The sequence below is a fragment of the Austrofundulus limnaeus genome, unplaced genomic scaffold (assembly GCF_001266775.1).
Source record: "Austrofundulus limnaeus strain Quisiro unplaced genomic scaffold, Austrofundulus_limnaeus-1.0 Scaffold80, whole genome shotgun sequence".
In the NCBI taxonomy this organism is placed as follows: domain Eukaryota; kingdom Metazoa; phylum Chordata; class Actinopteri; order Cyprinodontiformes; family Rivulidae; genus Austrofundulus; species Austrofundulus limnaeus.
Window position 1 is genome coordinate 1,664,971 of NW_013952482.1, and position 16,726 is coordinate 1,681,696.

Here is a 16,726-nt window from a genome sequence, read left to right on the forward strand (position 1 = left end):
CCTCTAGTAACTGGATTTCTGTGTAGTTTGAGTGAAATAAAAATGTTGAAATCATTTTTATGCTTTTATTATAAAAGGACTTCCCATGTTAGAGAACTGAAATAAGGATGGAATAAAAAATGGAGACTTATTTAAAACTGGACCACAGGTCACATCACAAGTGATATCTGAGCTTCATGCTGACAGCAGAGAGGAGATATATGAGGACGTGGAGGCAGTTGAAGTGAGGACAGAATGAGATGGAGGATGATGACACCCTGGGGTTARCTCTGAAGAGGGAACAGCTGAAAGAAGAAGAAGATGCTGACAGCAGAGGTTACGGTTAGTGAGATGAGATCAAGGCTAATGGCTGTAAATATTACAGAAACACTGCTGTCAACAGATGCCTGGGTGAGAGCAGAAAAACATGTTTACAAACCAAAACGTGTAGAAATGATCTGGTCTTTATTAAAATGGAGCAAAATAAACCTCACATTTCAAGTTGGAACAAAGGGAAGTTATTTTACTTTCATGTCTGTACAGCTAGCCGTTCTGTTAAAGCAACACCAAATATTTTTTTCTCTTCAGCTTTGATGCCAGTAGGAATGAAGTCCACACTGAAACCCAGCCCGTTTGAATCTGAAGTGTGGCTTCTGTTGGTGGACCAGACAGACAAGAACCACCAGAGAGCAGAGAACCAAGCCTCTGAGAAGCTCCTGGCAGTCCAGAGTGTCAGCTCTACTTTACAGAACTGAGGTTGAACAATGAGAACAAAGGGTTTTTAGGATAAAGTTCTAACAAAAGCTGCTGGGTGACAGRAGAGCAGAAGATGACAGTAAAAAAATAAACTGGGACATGAATACAAAAAAAAGGTTCAGAATCTTTTTCTTTTGAGGATTTCTGGTTTCCAGTTGACTGGGTGGGTCTCTTCGGTCTAAAAGAAAGACAAAACAACGACATGGTTAATTGTTGTTGTACATCCACACAGATCGTATTCTAATGCGGTGTGAAAACTTACAGCCATCTCGTCCTCTTTGTAAACTTTGATGGTCTTGTCGGCCTCTGCGGTGATCAGTCGGCTCTCTGAGTTATCGAACACACAGGCAAAGATTCCTGACTCGCTGTCCAGAGACCCGGGCTGCACAGCGGCGTGAATCCGCTGGAAGTTGTAGCCTGTCCTCCAGTCCCACATGTGCATGGTTCCATTGTCGGCTGGAGTAAAATAAACAGAAACAGAACAAAGAATGAGCTTAATGTACATCTGATTACACCAGCTATTCGCCCAAAAAACAAGATGTAGGTATTATTACCTCCAGACACCAACACTCCATCAGAGTTAACAGCAAGAGTGTTGATAATGGCGTTGTGACCCGACAGATTTTGTATAAAGCTGCCATCTGGGAACATCCACTGCTTGATGTTATCAGCTGATCCAGATGCAAACGTGTATCTGTAAACACAAGAACAAAACCTCAGCTATTATAAAATAATCACAGTCCTAATGTCCGAGTGTAATCTGTTTGTAGGAATAACTCTGTGAAGGATGCATTTTATGAATTCATTTCCAGTTTTATAAATTACTTAAGGTGGGAAAAACACTCTGCATTATCTAAACGTATCAGCATCTTTTACCTTTTAAATCAGCTCATTTTGCTGCACTGAATTAAAAATTTAAAAATCTAAATTGACTGAAAATCTATTTATTTATTATTTTTATATTTATATATGACTTCTATTTCTTTATATTACGTAAAAATTATGTATGCATGTATATGGGTTTTATTTTTTATTTAAGGATGCGTGCTCCTAAGGCCAATGAGTTCTTWAAAAAAAACTATTTTTTATTCATTGGTGGGCCAGAATGAAGTCAAGCACAGACCAGATGTGGCCCGTGGGCTACCAGTTGAATGTCCTTGTCTGATGTGTGGACTCACTGTCTGGGGTGCAACACCAGAGTTCGGACAGATTTCTTGTGGTTTGTCAGGGTAGCTCTGGTTTTTCCAGCAATCAGATCCCACAGTCTGATGGTTGCATCGTGGCTGCCTGGGGAAAACAAAACAAACAAACAAACAAACAAACAAACAAACAAACAAAATCCATATCAGTTTATGATTACTGACAGTGAAAACTATGGAGCTGAAATGGGGCGATAAAGTTTGTAAAAAAAAAAAAAGTTCAAAACAACCAGATTCTATTTTTTTTTTGTGGATTTCTTTGTTTGGTGTGGGGGCGGTGCCTCAGATGACAGGAGGTGTGGAATCATGACTAACAGCTCAACATAAAGCAACAAGACAAACAAAATATTCCCATCTGCTGCATTCAGGAACCRTGGGAACTGGAAATGTCTTTATAACACCATCAATACTCTATGTTTATGTGATTGTTTTTGAAAAAACATGCTTCACTGATGTAAGCTGCTTATGTCAGCGCACAACAGAAATTTCAGTGGAAAAAATATATTGACAATCACATGAAATGTGTTTTTTTAACTACCTGTTATGATTTGTGGTTCTGCTGCCTGACATCTGACTGTAGCCACAGTGTTGGTGTGACCAGTAAGTGTGTGCACATTTGCTTTTGTCCTGATGTCCCACACCTGCAATGAGAAGAGAAACCCAGTCAGTAAAGCTTGGTTTATACTTCAATACGACGTGAGACAGTGGGTCGGTTATTGCGTAATGTCAGACATAAACAGGAGTATAAACAGGCTGAAGATGCAATGAGACATATATTAATATAATTCCTCCCACAGCTCATAGATAAGTAAATAAACAACAATATTAATGGATATTTCTCCATGTTACAGAAGTAAACAGTACAGGTGTGGCAGCTTGACCGGACAATCATTTATTACAACACATGTGAAGATTCAACATGACTCGTGCTCAGAGCTCACCCTTGCTGAGGCATCTCTGCTGCACGTCACAAGCACATCGATGGTTGGGTGTAGGTCCAAATCGTACACAGCACTGAGGTGTCCGTGGTAGTGCCTGATTACCTAAAAAACAAATGGATAGTCAAAAGACTTACAATACAACAGGGGGCGGGGGACAATACACAACATATGTTGCTTTTAATGCTACATAAAAATAATTCAATAATGATCCAACAGTTTTTTGTGAACAGTGTACCTTATTGTACTCCAGATCCCAACATTTGACTTGCTTATCTTCTCCACAGGAGAAGAGGTAGGGGCTGCGGCTGCTCACTGCGACACCCCGGACTGTACTGATGTGTCCCGTCAGAGACAGTTTGAGTTTTCCACTCGCCAGGTCCCAGATCTGCAGAGACAAAAAGCCTCAAAGTTATCGCAGATTCACCTTGATTTTGAACCTTTTAAATACTAAAAAGGGGACAAAAAACCTGTGTCGACCCCAAAAAAAAGAACATGACACGGTTGTTGTTGGCACTCTATCTATGCTCTCAGACATTCTGTGATGTCTACATCTACACAAAAACAACTTAAATGCTGTGAATGTGTCTCGGGAAAACAAGCAAAGATGGCTTAAGAACAGGTCTTTACATGTTAAAGTGAAGAAAAAGTAACTTTAACCATTTTAATTTAATGATTAGTATTTCTGATACCGATCTGATAGCTTTATTTCTTTCCAAGTGACAATGTTGGTAGTATTAAAGCGAGCCCTTCTCTTCCCACCACGAGAAACATCCAGTTTGCAGATTTTGCAGGATGCAGTTTCAGCATCATTGTTTTCCACTGAAAAGTGTTCCCACACTGTGGACATGTTGCATACTTGTGTGCGTCTTGACTTCTTAACAGCAGTTGTAAAGCATGATGATGCTGAAAACTGTTGCGAAAACTGTAACGGCCCGATCACGACTAAATCCGATTCTACCCAATTTTCAAAAAATGGCCATATCTGCCACCGATACGATGCTGAGTAACTGATCGGGACATCCCTAATGGCTACATAAGAAAAGGACTTAAAGATAAAGCTTTTTTTGTTGTCAAGATATTGTTCCCGTAATTATAAATAAGTCTCAACAGATCTAACCTTTATAGTTCTGTCAGCAGAGCCGGTGACAAACCACTGATTTCCAGGCTCCACAGCAATAGATCTCACCCAGCCAAGGTGACCACTGATGACCTGTCAGAAAACATTTAATACAATTAAATACCACAAGACACATTCAGATAATTCAGATAACAAAGATCATTTATGAAATGAATCATAGATACCCGAAACAGTTTCCACGGAGGATGCCACTGAGGTTTGGGCATTGTTGGAGCTCTCCTCATGAGTGCTGAGTTTCTGGTGCCACTTCCATCTATGAGCGACTAAAAGTAGAAAGTGTTTGATTAGACACTGACTGTTGACTGAGTCTGTGTGAAGAAYGAGAAATTATTGGGGAGGCACAAACTAATGAATCCACAGACAGAACAGTCTTATTTCAACTGTCCCAARTATTTAAGGAAAAAAAATAAACAAATTTACCAAAAGACTAACTGAACGGTTGTTTTAATATAGAAATACAAACTTTATTGTTGAGTTCTATTTATTTGTTTCAGTTTTACAGGAAAATACGGTAAGATTTCAACCAGAAAACAATGTTTATCAACCGACAACAGCTGGGGGCACAGGTCTCTGCTGCTGGTATTTTATGCGTCAAAAGCTGAAAAGTTTGGGAAACACTGTTCTAAAGCACCTCTCATCTTCACTTTACAAATACTCAATCATTCCCAGACAGTGTGCTCTCTGGCTGTTTTCTACTGCAGATAAGATATTGACTGCTCATAGGTGTTTTCCACAACACTCACCTACAAAAAAAAAAAAAAAAAAAAAAAAAAAAAAAAAAAAAAAAAAAAAAAAAAAAAAAAAAAGAAAGAAAGAAAGAAAGAAAAAAACAAAACAAAACTAGATGTTTAAGCTTTGCACTTCTTCCAAAGACAAATAAAGAATCTGTGAGTCGGCTCAGTGGTTAGCACCGACGCCTCACTGCAAGAAGGTCCTGGGTTCGATCCACGGTTCTGATCTGGGGTCTTTCTGTGTGGACTTTGCATGTTCTCGTCATGCTTGCGTGGATTTTCTCTGGGTACACCTGTTTTCCCCCACCCCCCAAAAACATGTACAATAGGTTGCCTTGATGCCCAGGGCTCCCTTGAAAAAGAGATCTGTGGAAAAAAAAAAAAAAAAAAAACAACCACTGTGACCTACCACTGCAGTCGACTGAGGGTGAACTCTTTCTGCTCCTCCTGCGTGTCGATGGATCTCCGCAATGCTGGCTGCAGTGCGGCTGGCATCCAGTCTGTGAGTGAACCGCAGAGACGAGAAGAATGATTGAATTCAATTCTCCTGATTATAAGATCTTTCCTCAAATACTCAATATTCAGAGTTTACCTTGCTTGTGAAGGGGGTAAAGCCAGAGCCATGGAGTGCACTCCTGCTTCACTGGGATTCCTGTGCATCTTCGTTTCAGCTGTCAACGCCACYCCTGTTCAGTGAAAGTTGTTGTTATTGACTTTGAAATAATGACAGCTTGGTTTGGCTTTAAATCTTAGAAAAGGTTGACATTTACCAGGTCCAGATGGATAAGCATGTGTTCCTGTAATCAGGTATTCTGGGACATCACCTAAAATATATTGTTAAAATTAAAAATGTAAATTGTTTTAGCAGAAACATTTACGAAACATATTAAAATAAGTTCAGTTCATTTCAGTGTGGATCTATTACATGTTAGTTTCCTCCTTACCTGCGTGTGCRTAGCTTTGTTGGCTTTCCAAGCCATCTGGATAATGTGAGACTCGTTCTTTGCCCTCTTTCAAAACAGGCATGTGTAAAACTGGACCGTACTCCACCTTTAGTTTCACACCCATCTTCAGCTTATGGCTGCAGACACAGAAGATAAAATGTTTGTATTTACCAAACATGGCTGCACAATATATAATACAATTATAGTCAGTGGACTGCATTGAATCACTGGCCATTACATTCCAAGTAACATGAATTTATGTTCTGAATGCTATTTATATATTTGATCAACTTGAAGGCTCATCGGTCATGAGACAAATTATAATACATGCGACAGAAYAGAAGAAAGGAGGAAGGAAAATAAAGGATTATTGCATCTGATATTTGGCAATAAGACACACTGCAAGTTAAAAGTKTAAAGCTATAAGTGAACACCCAGGCAGGAGTCAAAGTTTGGGAGCAGCTTGATTTACCTTTCTTCATCCTGGGCGATGCCTTTAGCTTGGTCGGACACAAACATGTCATGGGTCCTTTTGAGAGACCTGAAGACCAGCGTGTGGACTGAGTGCTTCTGGACATCCTGTTCGAGGTGACAATTGTCTTCAAAAACATTGAATCTAACAGTCTTCACAACATATCCGTCATTTTAATATGTACAGTGCAAAACAAAGACATCATGCTTTAGCCATCCAGTAAATACTCGGGCCCAGCCAGAGTGTTTCGTAGCATCTTAGCGGGAATAAAGGCAAACAAAACATATTAAACCTTGAAAATGTCCTACCTCTGTCATTGTGGGGATYAATTTACCAAAAGTAAGTAAAAGTAAAATAAATGGGTTATTCTTTTAGTGAATACAACTTGGAAGCGATGAAAAAACTCGCAAATATTACCACSGCTAAAACCCAGGCGACACACTGTGAACCCGGAAGTAAAGAAGATTCAAAAACAATTAGAAACTCATCATCGCCACCTGTCGGTCAGGATGAACCAATCATCATTTGGACTGGAACTTGTACAATAACATAATGATAAAAAAATACAATTATATTTAATATAACTTTTTTGTATTCTATCACTATTTATTCTAATTTATAACAAGCTCTTTAATAAACCTAGCTGATGCTCTGTGTAGTTTCACCCTTTTACAGAATAAACAAACAATCATGTTATTTAGTCCTTTTWGGAAACTACTTGTTTCTTTAATGCATATCTACAAATATTGTGTGAAAACAACAAAAAAAGAGCTTTTTTATGTTAGGATATTTAATAGCTGTATTTATCTCCTGGTTCCCTACAAATCTTTTATCAATATTTGGCACAGACGGTTGTGAGTCAGGTGGAGTTTGGACTCGACACGAGGTTTCTGAGGTGAGTGTAATGATGGACTGGAACAAACACTTCTAGAACAAAACTCAGAGTAAATAAATGTTGTAATTTTGGGAACAATATGTGTTTTGTTGTTATTTTTTGTGTGTGTCTTGAAAACTCTTTCGACACAATTTTGGTAATAGTTCAAAAATAAAGCCAACTGTAGAGAAAAGGGAATCATAAAATAGTTCAAACAAGCTACAGAGTACAACCCTGAGAATTTAATATGTAAGACACAGTGGACTAGYGGCTGGCACTGTTAAAAAAGCAAAAAAAGATCCTGAATTCAAGCCCAAGGTTGAAACTGAAGTCTTGGTGAGTGGTTTTCTTCAGGTACTTTGGTTTCCTCTTGCAGTCCAAAAACAGGCTTGTTTATGCTGCCTTCATGCCCAGGCCTTACTGAGATCTGTGCCCTTGATGAGATTTGCCTTGTCAAATAGAGGAGAATAATAATAATGATCACACACTGTTGCATGAGCTGAGTCATTCTTGGAGAAAATTAACATACATATTTAAAATAAATGACAATGTAGAAACAGAAGTTTTTAATATAGATGATGAGYTGAATGCAAGTCTTCTTCTGTGGTATTAAACAGGCTTATTAAAAAGTTTTGTGTTTTTATTTATTTATGCATTTACAACCAGATGGATAAAATGCTGCTGAAATGCAGGCATTAGTGTAATTACATGTTTGTGCATGCCTTTGTGTCAAACTTTAATTGAAACATTTCCACCACATGCACTGAGCAYCAAGAAWTCATGCAAGAGTTCATRATATTGCATGAAATTGTGCATTCTGGTGCTTTAAACAAAAATGAACGCTGTSATTTCTTAACACAAGATGATCTCAGTTTAAAACTCTGGCGTGTGGGCAATAAACATTCCTTCAAGGATATATTTTTTACAGACCTTTATTTATTTTCTGAAAAGAGAAAGAGTCTGTGTCAGTAACTTTAAAAATGGAGTTTATTTAAAATTTAAGCGCGGTTACATTTTCTGAGCATGTGCTTATTTGAGAACTGAAACCTAAATGATAAGCTTTGCATCCTTTAAACCTGGTGACATGAGCTGATGAAATGCAGAAACTAATAAAGTGTACATTTATTTGATGTGTTTACTCAGTGGTGCACATTTTTGACCACACAGGGTTGAAAGTATCCAGATTAGCAACCCCCATAAAACAAGACTTCCATAAGTAAAATACATTTATTGAGTGCTTAAAAGAACAATAAAGAGGCGGCAAAATTAAATATAATTGTTTTGTCTGATGGCTCTGATYACCAAAAACATGCAAACATCCCAGGATGAATGGAAACGGTTTATTCTGACTTGATTCCAGGATTATTAACAAAAGCAGACCGCAAAGATTTCCCCTCTCTACATGTCTCCAAATCCACCGAACTGTTTCACCCCGGCCTGCTGTCCACCTGCTGCGATGCGGCTGAGGGGAATGATCTTCATTGTCGTCTCCTTCATGGAGTACCAGCGGTTGTGCCACGTGACCCAAATGATGCCGTTGTCAAAGCCGAATTCCCCTGCGTCCTTCTCTGTGTATCTGCCTCCTGGAGAAATATGACAGCGAGTTCAGGCCTAGCATGATTGTAGTGATTTAGGCCAAGAAAATACACAAGTGTTACAAATTTTTCTGAAAAAGAAAAGAWTGTTTAGGAGTTTTTAAATGATTGCTTTGATCTTATGAAGTGAGGTTCTGTGGAAAAATATGTAGTTAATATCTTATCTGCTGTAGATAGCTATTTGAACAACCTCAGTTTGAGAGGTTCATTCTTGATGAAATGATGAGCCAACCAAGACCAGCATTCTCAAAATGTTCATATTTTCACACCAGTGTTGTTTTCTAAACTTTTACTTTGTTGTTCATTTTGCATTAAACTGTTATTGACATTAGTTTCATAAGGTTATGTGAAAGTGAAGTTAGCAACAGCAKCAGCTAGCTGTAGCAATTTTGGTTCATTYCTTGAACATTTTACACTTTGTGGAAAAAAGTTCCACTCAGACTATCTATTAGCTCGTCAACCTGGTCAGAGTCAATTTCTATTTTTCCAACTTGAGCTATCTACGTCAGGTGAGACATTCTTTGCTCATAATCTTTCTGCACAACCSCACATCATAAAATGAGTTCTAAAGGGGTGGTTCAGATGGTCTAATCCAGAGGGTCTTACCCTGGTAGTATTTTCCGTTCAGATGTGCAGCGTGACATCTGTTCATCCACCAGCCCGAGCCGTCCTGCTGAGCACAGTTGCCGTCGTATCGGTCGTTGTCGCTGTCAACAGTGCTGAACTGCATGCCATTGTGGGACGTGTAGAATTTGTCACTGGGGTCGTCTCCGAAGTCAAAGCCATCGAAAGCATCCCCTGCATCACCACCAAAGTAGTAACCGTAGGTGAGACGGTACTTGTCGGCCTCTGACCCGATTCTGAACATGTTGTAGTCAGCATACCTGAGGACAAAATGCCACAACAAGGGAAACACTTCAGTTTCCTAACAACTCTGCTTTCTCCTTCATTTTCCTCYATAAAATAAATCCAGTCATTGATGGGGTCATGTTTGCTCTGTGAACATGTCTTTTTGCAGATCCTTTCATGATCTGTTTTGCTTTTTGTATGTGTGGGTGTGTGTTTGTACTTTTTGTTGCCCTCCCAGTCAACAAGCTCGATCCTCAGCACGATCGGGACGGTGGCGGTGGCTGTCAGCAGGTGGATCTTCTCGTTGCCGAGCCAGAATTCTGTWGTGTCATCTGGGGAAAGGTACCCGAAACCCTCTCTGTACTGAATCCAGTCCTTGGAGAAATCCACACTGCCGTCACGTCTCTGTGAAAACAAAAAAGTTGAACAATCAAACACGTTTTTCGGGGGCTTTAGATTCCTCTGGTGCAGGCTCACAAAACACATCTTGTGTATTCTTGTCAAAAAATGTGTAGAAATAATAAAAAAAGTGATGCAAACCCTTTGTAACACAGTGAAACCACGTCCAAAGCTGTCAATCTCACAATAGACCAAAAACTTCTCTGGTGCTTTTGCTGGCTTCACATAGTAAAGACCGCTTTTAGTAGCTCCTTTGTTTGCAATATCCTGGCAGTCTGATAAAAAAAAAACAATATATATTTCAAACAAATGCAGTTTATGTTTAGCTTCAGAAATAATGCAACAAAGTGAAAACCTGATTTAGAAACCCGATTTGGAAAAAAACTTGGAACCATCTTTAGATGATGTTATGAACTGTAGATAACAGAATATTTGAAGGTTTGCCAATTTTACATGGAACAACATTACTATGAAACTGTTGCACTACTTTTACAGTTGTTTGCAGACTGGTGAACCTCTCCCCATCTTCACTTCCGCAAGATTCAGCCTATAAAATGCTATTTTTATACCAATATGTTGCCTATACTCTAAATAATTGCCTATTTCTTATTCAGACCATTTACTTTTGCAGCTTTTTGTTGCCCCTGTCGCACTGCCCAATGCCATTTTCTCGAAATGCCCCCCCACCACCCGAAATGGTTCAATTTCTTACATTTGAYATGTTTACTTGTTCCATTGAGAATAAAATGTTTTTATAATGTTCCAGCTATTTTGAAAGTGAGGTTGTACAAGATGTTTAGTTTAAAATAAACATGTGTACTTTGCTTTCATGCAGCGTATTGATTTTAGTCTTTAACCAAACACTGAACTGGGGCAAACGCCGTTCAGTCGAGGTCATATTGAGTAACTCCTTGCGAAATAGGGACAACCTGAAAGMCAAGCCTGAGTATCAGTGTATGTTTTAAACTTTTTAATCATTATTATTATTTTTAATTTTATACCTGATCCTGTGAGTGGTTGGATTTCAACCGTGTCCCTGCAGGGCGCACTGCACCTCTGCTGCAGCTGGAACGCTGCTGTCTTCAAGTCGGCCATTCTCCTCTCATTGGATGCAATTATTTCCTGGAGTTCTCTGAAAAAAAAAACAAAACAAAGTCACAAGTACGTTAAGTTCTGGGATAGTTCTGGAGTCAGTTGTATTTCTTTTTTATGCATTGTGATCACAATTTAGAAAAAGTAAGAAAATAACAATAAAAGAATTGTTCTAAATAAAAACACAGTTGCATTTTTAAATATTATTATCATCTGCCATCATCATGAGTGRGAGATCATGTAATTCCCTATGTGTTAGCAAAATATCTAATGAAAGTGAAATAATGAATAATAATATATATAAATAATAAATAATAAAAATGAAACCTTCAGAAACAATCACTGCATGTGCACCTGCAACTAATCTAACCCAATTCAAGATAGCTGCCACAGCTAAATGACCTTAGCAAATTCAAAAACAGCTTTAACTAAAGACACTGAGTTATAACTGATCAGGTCGTAGAATCATTCATTTCATTGTGTCATTTTTAAAGGTTTGACCACATTTAAACTCCAGCATTTCTCAACATAAGATGAACTTAGTTTCAATCTCAGTCATGAAATGTGGCAGACGAAAAGCATTTCTTCAAGGAATTGATCCAGTTTGACATTTTACTACCAATGTATGGTTACTGAGGAATTAATGGATAGAAAAACATTGAACGAGTTTCTAAAGTTTTTCATTTGCAGAGTGTAAAGTCCCTCTTTTGACTACAAGTCTTAAAAGATGTTGGAGTTTTCTGTCAGGAGAAAACAAAAACAAACAAAAAGAAAAACTGGTACATGGAACTGTTTTTACAGAACTGTCCAAACATATTATTTGATACAGTTAAATTGATTCACTAATAGAAACTTACTGTATTTGCTTCTCTTGGGCAACGATGGTACTTTGAAATCGAAAGACATCGTTCAACATGTTGGAAGACTTCTTATAATATGGATCTGAAAAAAAATTAATACACAAGTTAAGTCAAGTCTGCATTTTATGGATCTTGTTTATACAAAAAGGGTTTCAAGAGAAWTTATGAAAAGAGGTGAGTAAATAAAGGTAATGCTACCTGCCGGTGCAGATTTCTGGGCCGAAGTCGCCGAATCTTTCATGTATGAAATCGTTTCCTCTGCGCTGTTAGTCAAATTTGTAATCGTCTCCAGTTCTCGTTGCATTGTGTTCAAATCCTCGTTCACTCCTGGTAAATAGCTCARCAGGTAATCAGCAACCCCGCATGTGGTGGGGCAGTACTTCCCCTAAAAACAGACGAAACATATGAAAAGATTTCCACTTGGTCCAAAAACAGACAAAACAAAAGTCCAAATCATCGACAAGCTTTGGGACATGTACATACAAAGCCGTCGTTCATGTTGCATGTTGCAATGTTGTCTCCTCTGGGTTGCTGTTCATGCAGGGGAGACATGAAAGGTCAGACGAGCAGATTTATGTGAGAAAACGTATTTTATTGAACAGCAACAGGAAACCGACTTACAGCTGCTGAGAGGGAGAGAAGCAGGAGAATTATCCCCGCTGGAGCCAGAAGTGATGGAGCCATGCTGAGTCGTGCTTCTGTGTGAAGAGCTGCTCRTCTCAGTGGGATATTTATCTGAACAAAGGTCCGGGGTTCAGCCTTTGATGAGGCCTTCGTACACAAACATCCCACTCACTCTGTTCCAAAACCCGTRAGTCAAACCTCTGACAGCAGCCTCTTCCCAGAGGTGACGCTTTCTGACCGACAGATGTTGAGACACATCTGTACGGGCGTTTGTTAGATTTTTTAAAAATTTTAAATCAGGACGAACGAACAAGAAGCATGGGAGTCATTAATCAGCTTTTGAACTTTGCACAGTTGTTTTTTTTTTTATTTCTGACAAGAACACTGAGATTTTTCACGTCAAACTGGCCAATTCATGACTCGACAAAACATGAGTCAGTCTTTCTAAAAACATGTCTTCGTGCCAAACATCCTCATTATGGTCTCATCAAAAAGGAGCCACCATGTAATGGTTGAACACAGAGGAAGAAGAAGACTTGGGCTTCAGATGGTTCAGTTATTAAATCAGAGCAAAAACCTTTTTCAACCCCAGAAAAAGAAAAAATAATAATAAACAGCAAGATTAAAAAAAAAGGTTGTAAAATAGAAAGTACATGTCTGATCTTTACAGGTTGATATTTATGATGTTGAAACATGCTGTCATAGTCAAAAATGTTTATTATAGAATATTTTGTCTTCTCGTTGGCTGAATGTTTAAATAAAAAGGATCAATTTAAGAAGGGGACAAAGTTTCTACTCAATGCATGACTGATTGGTTTAATTTCTAGTTTTTTGTTGCAGTTTAACATAATTTTACTCTGACCTAACAACCCACAACTTTATGGAATTTGTTAAACAAAAAGGTCACATTTTACGTAAAAACACCTAGTGTTTTTAATGTTTAAACTAGTGTTTAAGACTTTATTTATTTTATAAAATACATCAACACAATGTTTTTGGGCCTACGTAATTGTATCTAAACCTTTTCTCTCATCCAAATTTCTCATTTTATTTGATAAATGTTGATGATTTAGATAAAGAACAGCAGGTGAAGCATTTTTTTGTTTTGGACTTAAAAAAATATGAGCCCCACATGTTCTTTAATTGTGTCTATCTGAGTGAGGTTTGACTTTTCTCCCATAAATGAAGCCTCAATATAGATTATTTTACTTTAATTACCTCCTATTTTGGCATTTTAGCCAGATATTTGCTGCACTCATCCATTAAACCACTAGTGGGAGTAAAACCACTGCATGATCAGGCTCATCCAGGAAACACGCCTGAAGAAAACACTGTAGGGGTGAAGGAGTGAAACTTTCAAACATGTTCTTGTTTATAGAAAACAAACTGACACCAGGGAGAAGAAATTTTATTTATGTCTGAAATATCAGAAAAAAATGTGTGAAAACCWAAGTGCTCTAGTTTCTGTCTAAAGGTTTTATGGATCAGAACATTAAAATAAATAAAGTCATCACGTAAACTTAATCTCAAATAACTCAAATCAACTTAAAACACTTGTACATACCGGAGTTTGTTTGGTACTGGGTATCACCAGCTAAGTACTACCAACCAGGTAAGTACCTAGTTTGTAGCAGGTACAAGTACTGGATACATTTCAGGCTGTATTATATATTAATTTCTTTAGTTCATTCAGGACTGCTGTAAAACCAATCTTTCATTATTATTTTTTTGTTTTGTTTGATGTAGTTTCTCCAGTTTGTGGACAGAGATAATCCATGGTTGCAAAATACTCGTCTTTTTATTACATCAAATCAAACAGTGAAGCTACATGTTGCCAAATAAAGCTTAATAAYGGTTCATGAAATAAATCTTACTTTGTATGACCTGATTTTATTATGTGACAAATAAAACAGGATGGATTTAAAGCTTTGCTGACCCGAGGACAACCCGCCGGGCCCACTATGGTGAACAGTGCTGAACTTTTGCTGAACTGGCCGATTTGCCACGAAGATACGGACACCATCTCTGGACACAGATAGGTTTGAAACAAGCAAAAACAAAAGTCAAACAACAATAGTTGTTTTCAGTGGCAGCTGAAATGTTAGAAGTTTTACACATAAATCAAAATATAATACAGAATTATTATACCGGCAGAATTAATTCTGCTTGTAAATGTAAGTATCAAGACTAACAAAAAAAGCAAACTTACAGGTTTTCTTACCAACAATTAAATCTAAAGAATCTGTTTTGCGGTCTCTCATTAACTTCGGCTATAAGTATGTTAGCTGTTGCTTTAAACCTTTGCTGCACATGGAGCAAAGGTTTGTTTTAATGCCACATCAGGGTTCAGCTGGGGGCCACAGACTTTAAGTCCACTCAGCTGAATGTGACGTGACTCACTCCAAAATATGTAACAAGTCTGAATATTTGTCAGCCACACATCATGTAGAACCTGATTACGAACAACGAATCCTTTTGCATGAAAGTTTAATTGCCGCCATGTCAAACAATTTCAATCTTAAAATCTTTATAGTGGACAATCTAAATCTCCATCTATCCATATTTGGGTTAAGGAGGCAACAGGTCTAGGAGAGAAAGCCCAGATATCCCTCTCCCCAGTGCTTCTCTCCAGCTCCTTCTGGGGAATCCTGAGGYGTTTCCAGACCTGAGAGGATAAATAATCCCTGCAGCGAGTTCTGGGTCTGCCTTGGGGTTTCTCAGAAAAGCTCGGACTGAATCACCTCATAAAATGTTTCAGCAGTTTCTTTTTACAGTATATCTTTGTATCAATGTGAGATGTTTAAAAATAAAATAAAATAAAATAAAAACTGGACTAAATACTCATTYATATGTTCATAGTCTATGACAGCAAAGTTATTTGGTTTTAGGGTTCACTGGGGGGCTGAAATAAAAGCATCTGAAATCAGTAATCTGTGCATGTGTGTAAATATATCGATGAACTGCAAATGTGTCTGGTTGTCAACTTTTCAACCTAATTTAATTGTCTGCAGGAATAAAATAATCTAAATATACAGCAGATGTACAAAAATAATTACATGTGCAAATATTAGAATAAGCATTGTTTTGGATCATTCCAGAAAGTGCTGACTGATTCTGAGAGATTAGAGCCCCCTGTCCAGAACAAAGACTGTTTATTACGGTGCGATGTCTCAGTGTGTGAGACCTTTTAAAAAGAAGCTTTAACTCACGGCCCAATCAGGGTTCTTAAGGAGGATTCTTGACCTCAATACTATGGAAACAATGGCTGAGGTYTGAACTGCAGCCACATAATAAAGTGATTAGTAAAAGCTACTTTATTCTTCCCCAGAACTTTACTTGAACGTTGCCTAATATTTAATCCTACTAACTAACTAAGCCCACCCCTCTCGTTTCTGCCATAAATAAAAGCTTTTGGCACTCGGTAGGCTTGCTTCATGCTKCCATCATGTTTCTCTACCAGCTACTGAACTTTTACTTTGCGGCCGTGAAAAAAGACGAGGACTCGAAATATGAGCTGTCTCAATACAAGCGAGGCGATTTGTTGGAGGTGCCAAGGACTTTGTTTACACACTTTGGTATTTATTTAGGCAACAACCGGGTGGCTCATCTCATTCCAGACATCCTGCCCGCAATTACCAAGGACAAAGCAGCCATTGCCAAGATGGTGACCAATAACCGCTTACTTGTGGGGGTCATCGCAAAGGTGGCCAGTGTGAGAGTGGACTCTGTGGCCGATTTTGCTTATGGTTCGAAAATTCTCATCAACCACATGGATAAAGTGTGCAGACAGCCTGCGCTGGATGGGGAAGAGGTGGCGCGGAGGGCTGAGAAGCTCCTGGGTTCTGTCACCTACAGCTTACTGTGGTACAACTGTGAACACTACGTCATGTACTGCAGATATGGGATTGCCATAAGCTACCAGACATATCAGGTAAAGAGACCAGCCAGTGGATGATGATCTATTAAAGGGGAGTTTGGTGAAAATGTTACGAACGGTAAATATCTTACCTGCTGCAGATAATGTGAGGTTTTTTTAAATTCAATAAATAAACATAGGATTCAAAGATCAACTGCTGGGGGATTTGTTTGAAAACAATTTTCAAATTTCACATGTTTAGACAGTTTTACAGTCGGTATTTTTCTCTGAGAATCGAAAACATAGTCATTATACAATGCCTAACTAACTAACTAACTAACTAACTAACTAACTAACTAACTAACTAACTAACTAACTAACTAACTAACTAACTAACTAACTAACTAACTAACTAAC

General features: G+C 38.2%; 3 protein-coding genes across 3 annotated transcripts in view; 1 reads left to right on the plus strand and 2 right to left on the minus strand.

Moving 5' to 3' along the window:
* Nucleotides 1-425: 425 nt before the first annotated feature.
* Nucleotides 426-6,611, minus strand: plrg1 (pleiotropic regulator 1). Its single transcript, XM_014011453.1, has 15 exons — nucleotides 6,469-6,611; nucleotides 6,161-6,267; nucleotides 5,689-5,825; nucleotides 5,515-5,568; nucleotides 5,337-5,430; nucleotides 5,154-5,244; nucleotides 4,178-4,276; nucleotides 3,993-4,085; nucleotides 3,111-3,260; nucleotides 2,876-2,977; nucleotides 2,473-2,575; nucleotides 1,914-2,022; nucleotides 1,290-1,429; nucleotides 998-1,191; nucleotides 426-913 (listed from the first exon to the last, which is right to left on the minus strand). Exons 1-15 carry the CDS (start codon nucleotides 6,475-6,477, stop codon nucleotides 854-856), a joined length of 1,542 nt encoding a protein of 513 aa, XP_013866907.1. The 5' UTR covers nucleotides 6,478-6,611; the 3' UTR covers nucleotides 426-853.
* Nucleotides 6,612-8,003: 1,392 nt separating this feature from the next.
* On the minus strand, nucleotides 8,004-12,597 carry fgg (fibrinogen gamma chain). The gene is made up of 9 exons (XM_014011454.1): nucleotides 12,451-12,597; nucleotides 12,313-12,360; nucleotides 12,028-12,214; nucleotides 11,827-11,911; nucleotides 10,879-11,009; nucleotides 10,019-10,152; nucleotides 9,699-9,883; nucleotides 9,236-9,513; nucleotides 8,004-8,617 (listed from the first exon to the last, which is right to left on the minus strand). The coding sequence occupies exons 1-9, from the start codon at nucleotides 12,511-12,513 to the stop codon at nucleotides 8,433-8,435; spliced, it is 1,296 nt and encodes a 431-aa protein (XP_013866908.1). The 5' UTR covers nucleotides 12,514-12,597; the 3' UTR covers nucleotides 8,004-8,432.
* Nucleotides 12,598-15,878: 3,281 nt separating this feature from the next.
* Nucleotides 15,879-16,726, plus strand: part of si:dkey-30k22.5 (lecithin retinol acyltransferase) — a 2,822-nt gene continuing 1,974 nt past the window's right edge. Inside the window, exon 1 of the mRNA XM_014011363.1 lies at nucleotides 15,879-16,384. Coding sequence (XP_013866817.1) covers nucleotides 15,899-16,384 — 486 coding nt within the window. The 5' untranslated portion in view covers nucleotides 15,879-15,898. The remainder of the gene's footprint in view (nucleotides 16,385-16,726) is intronic.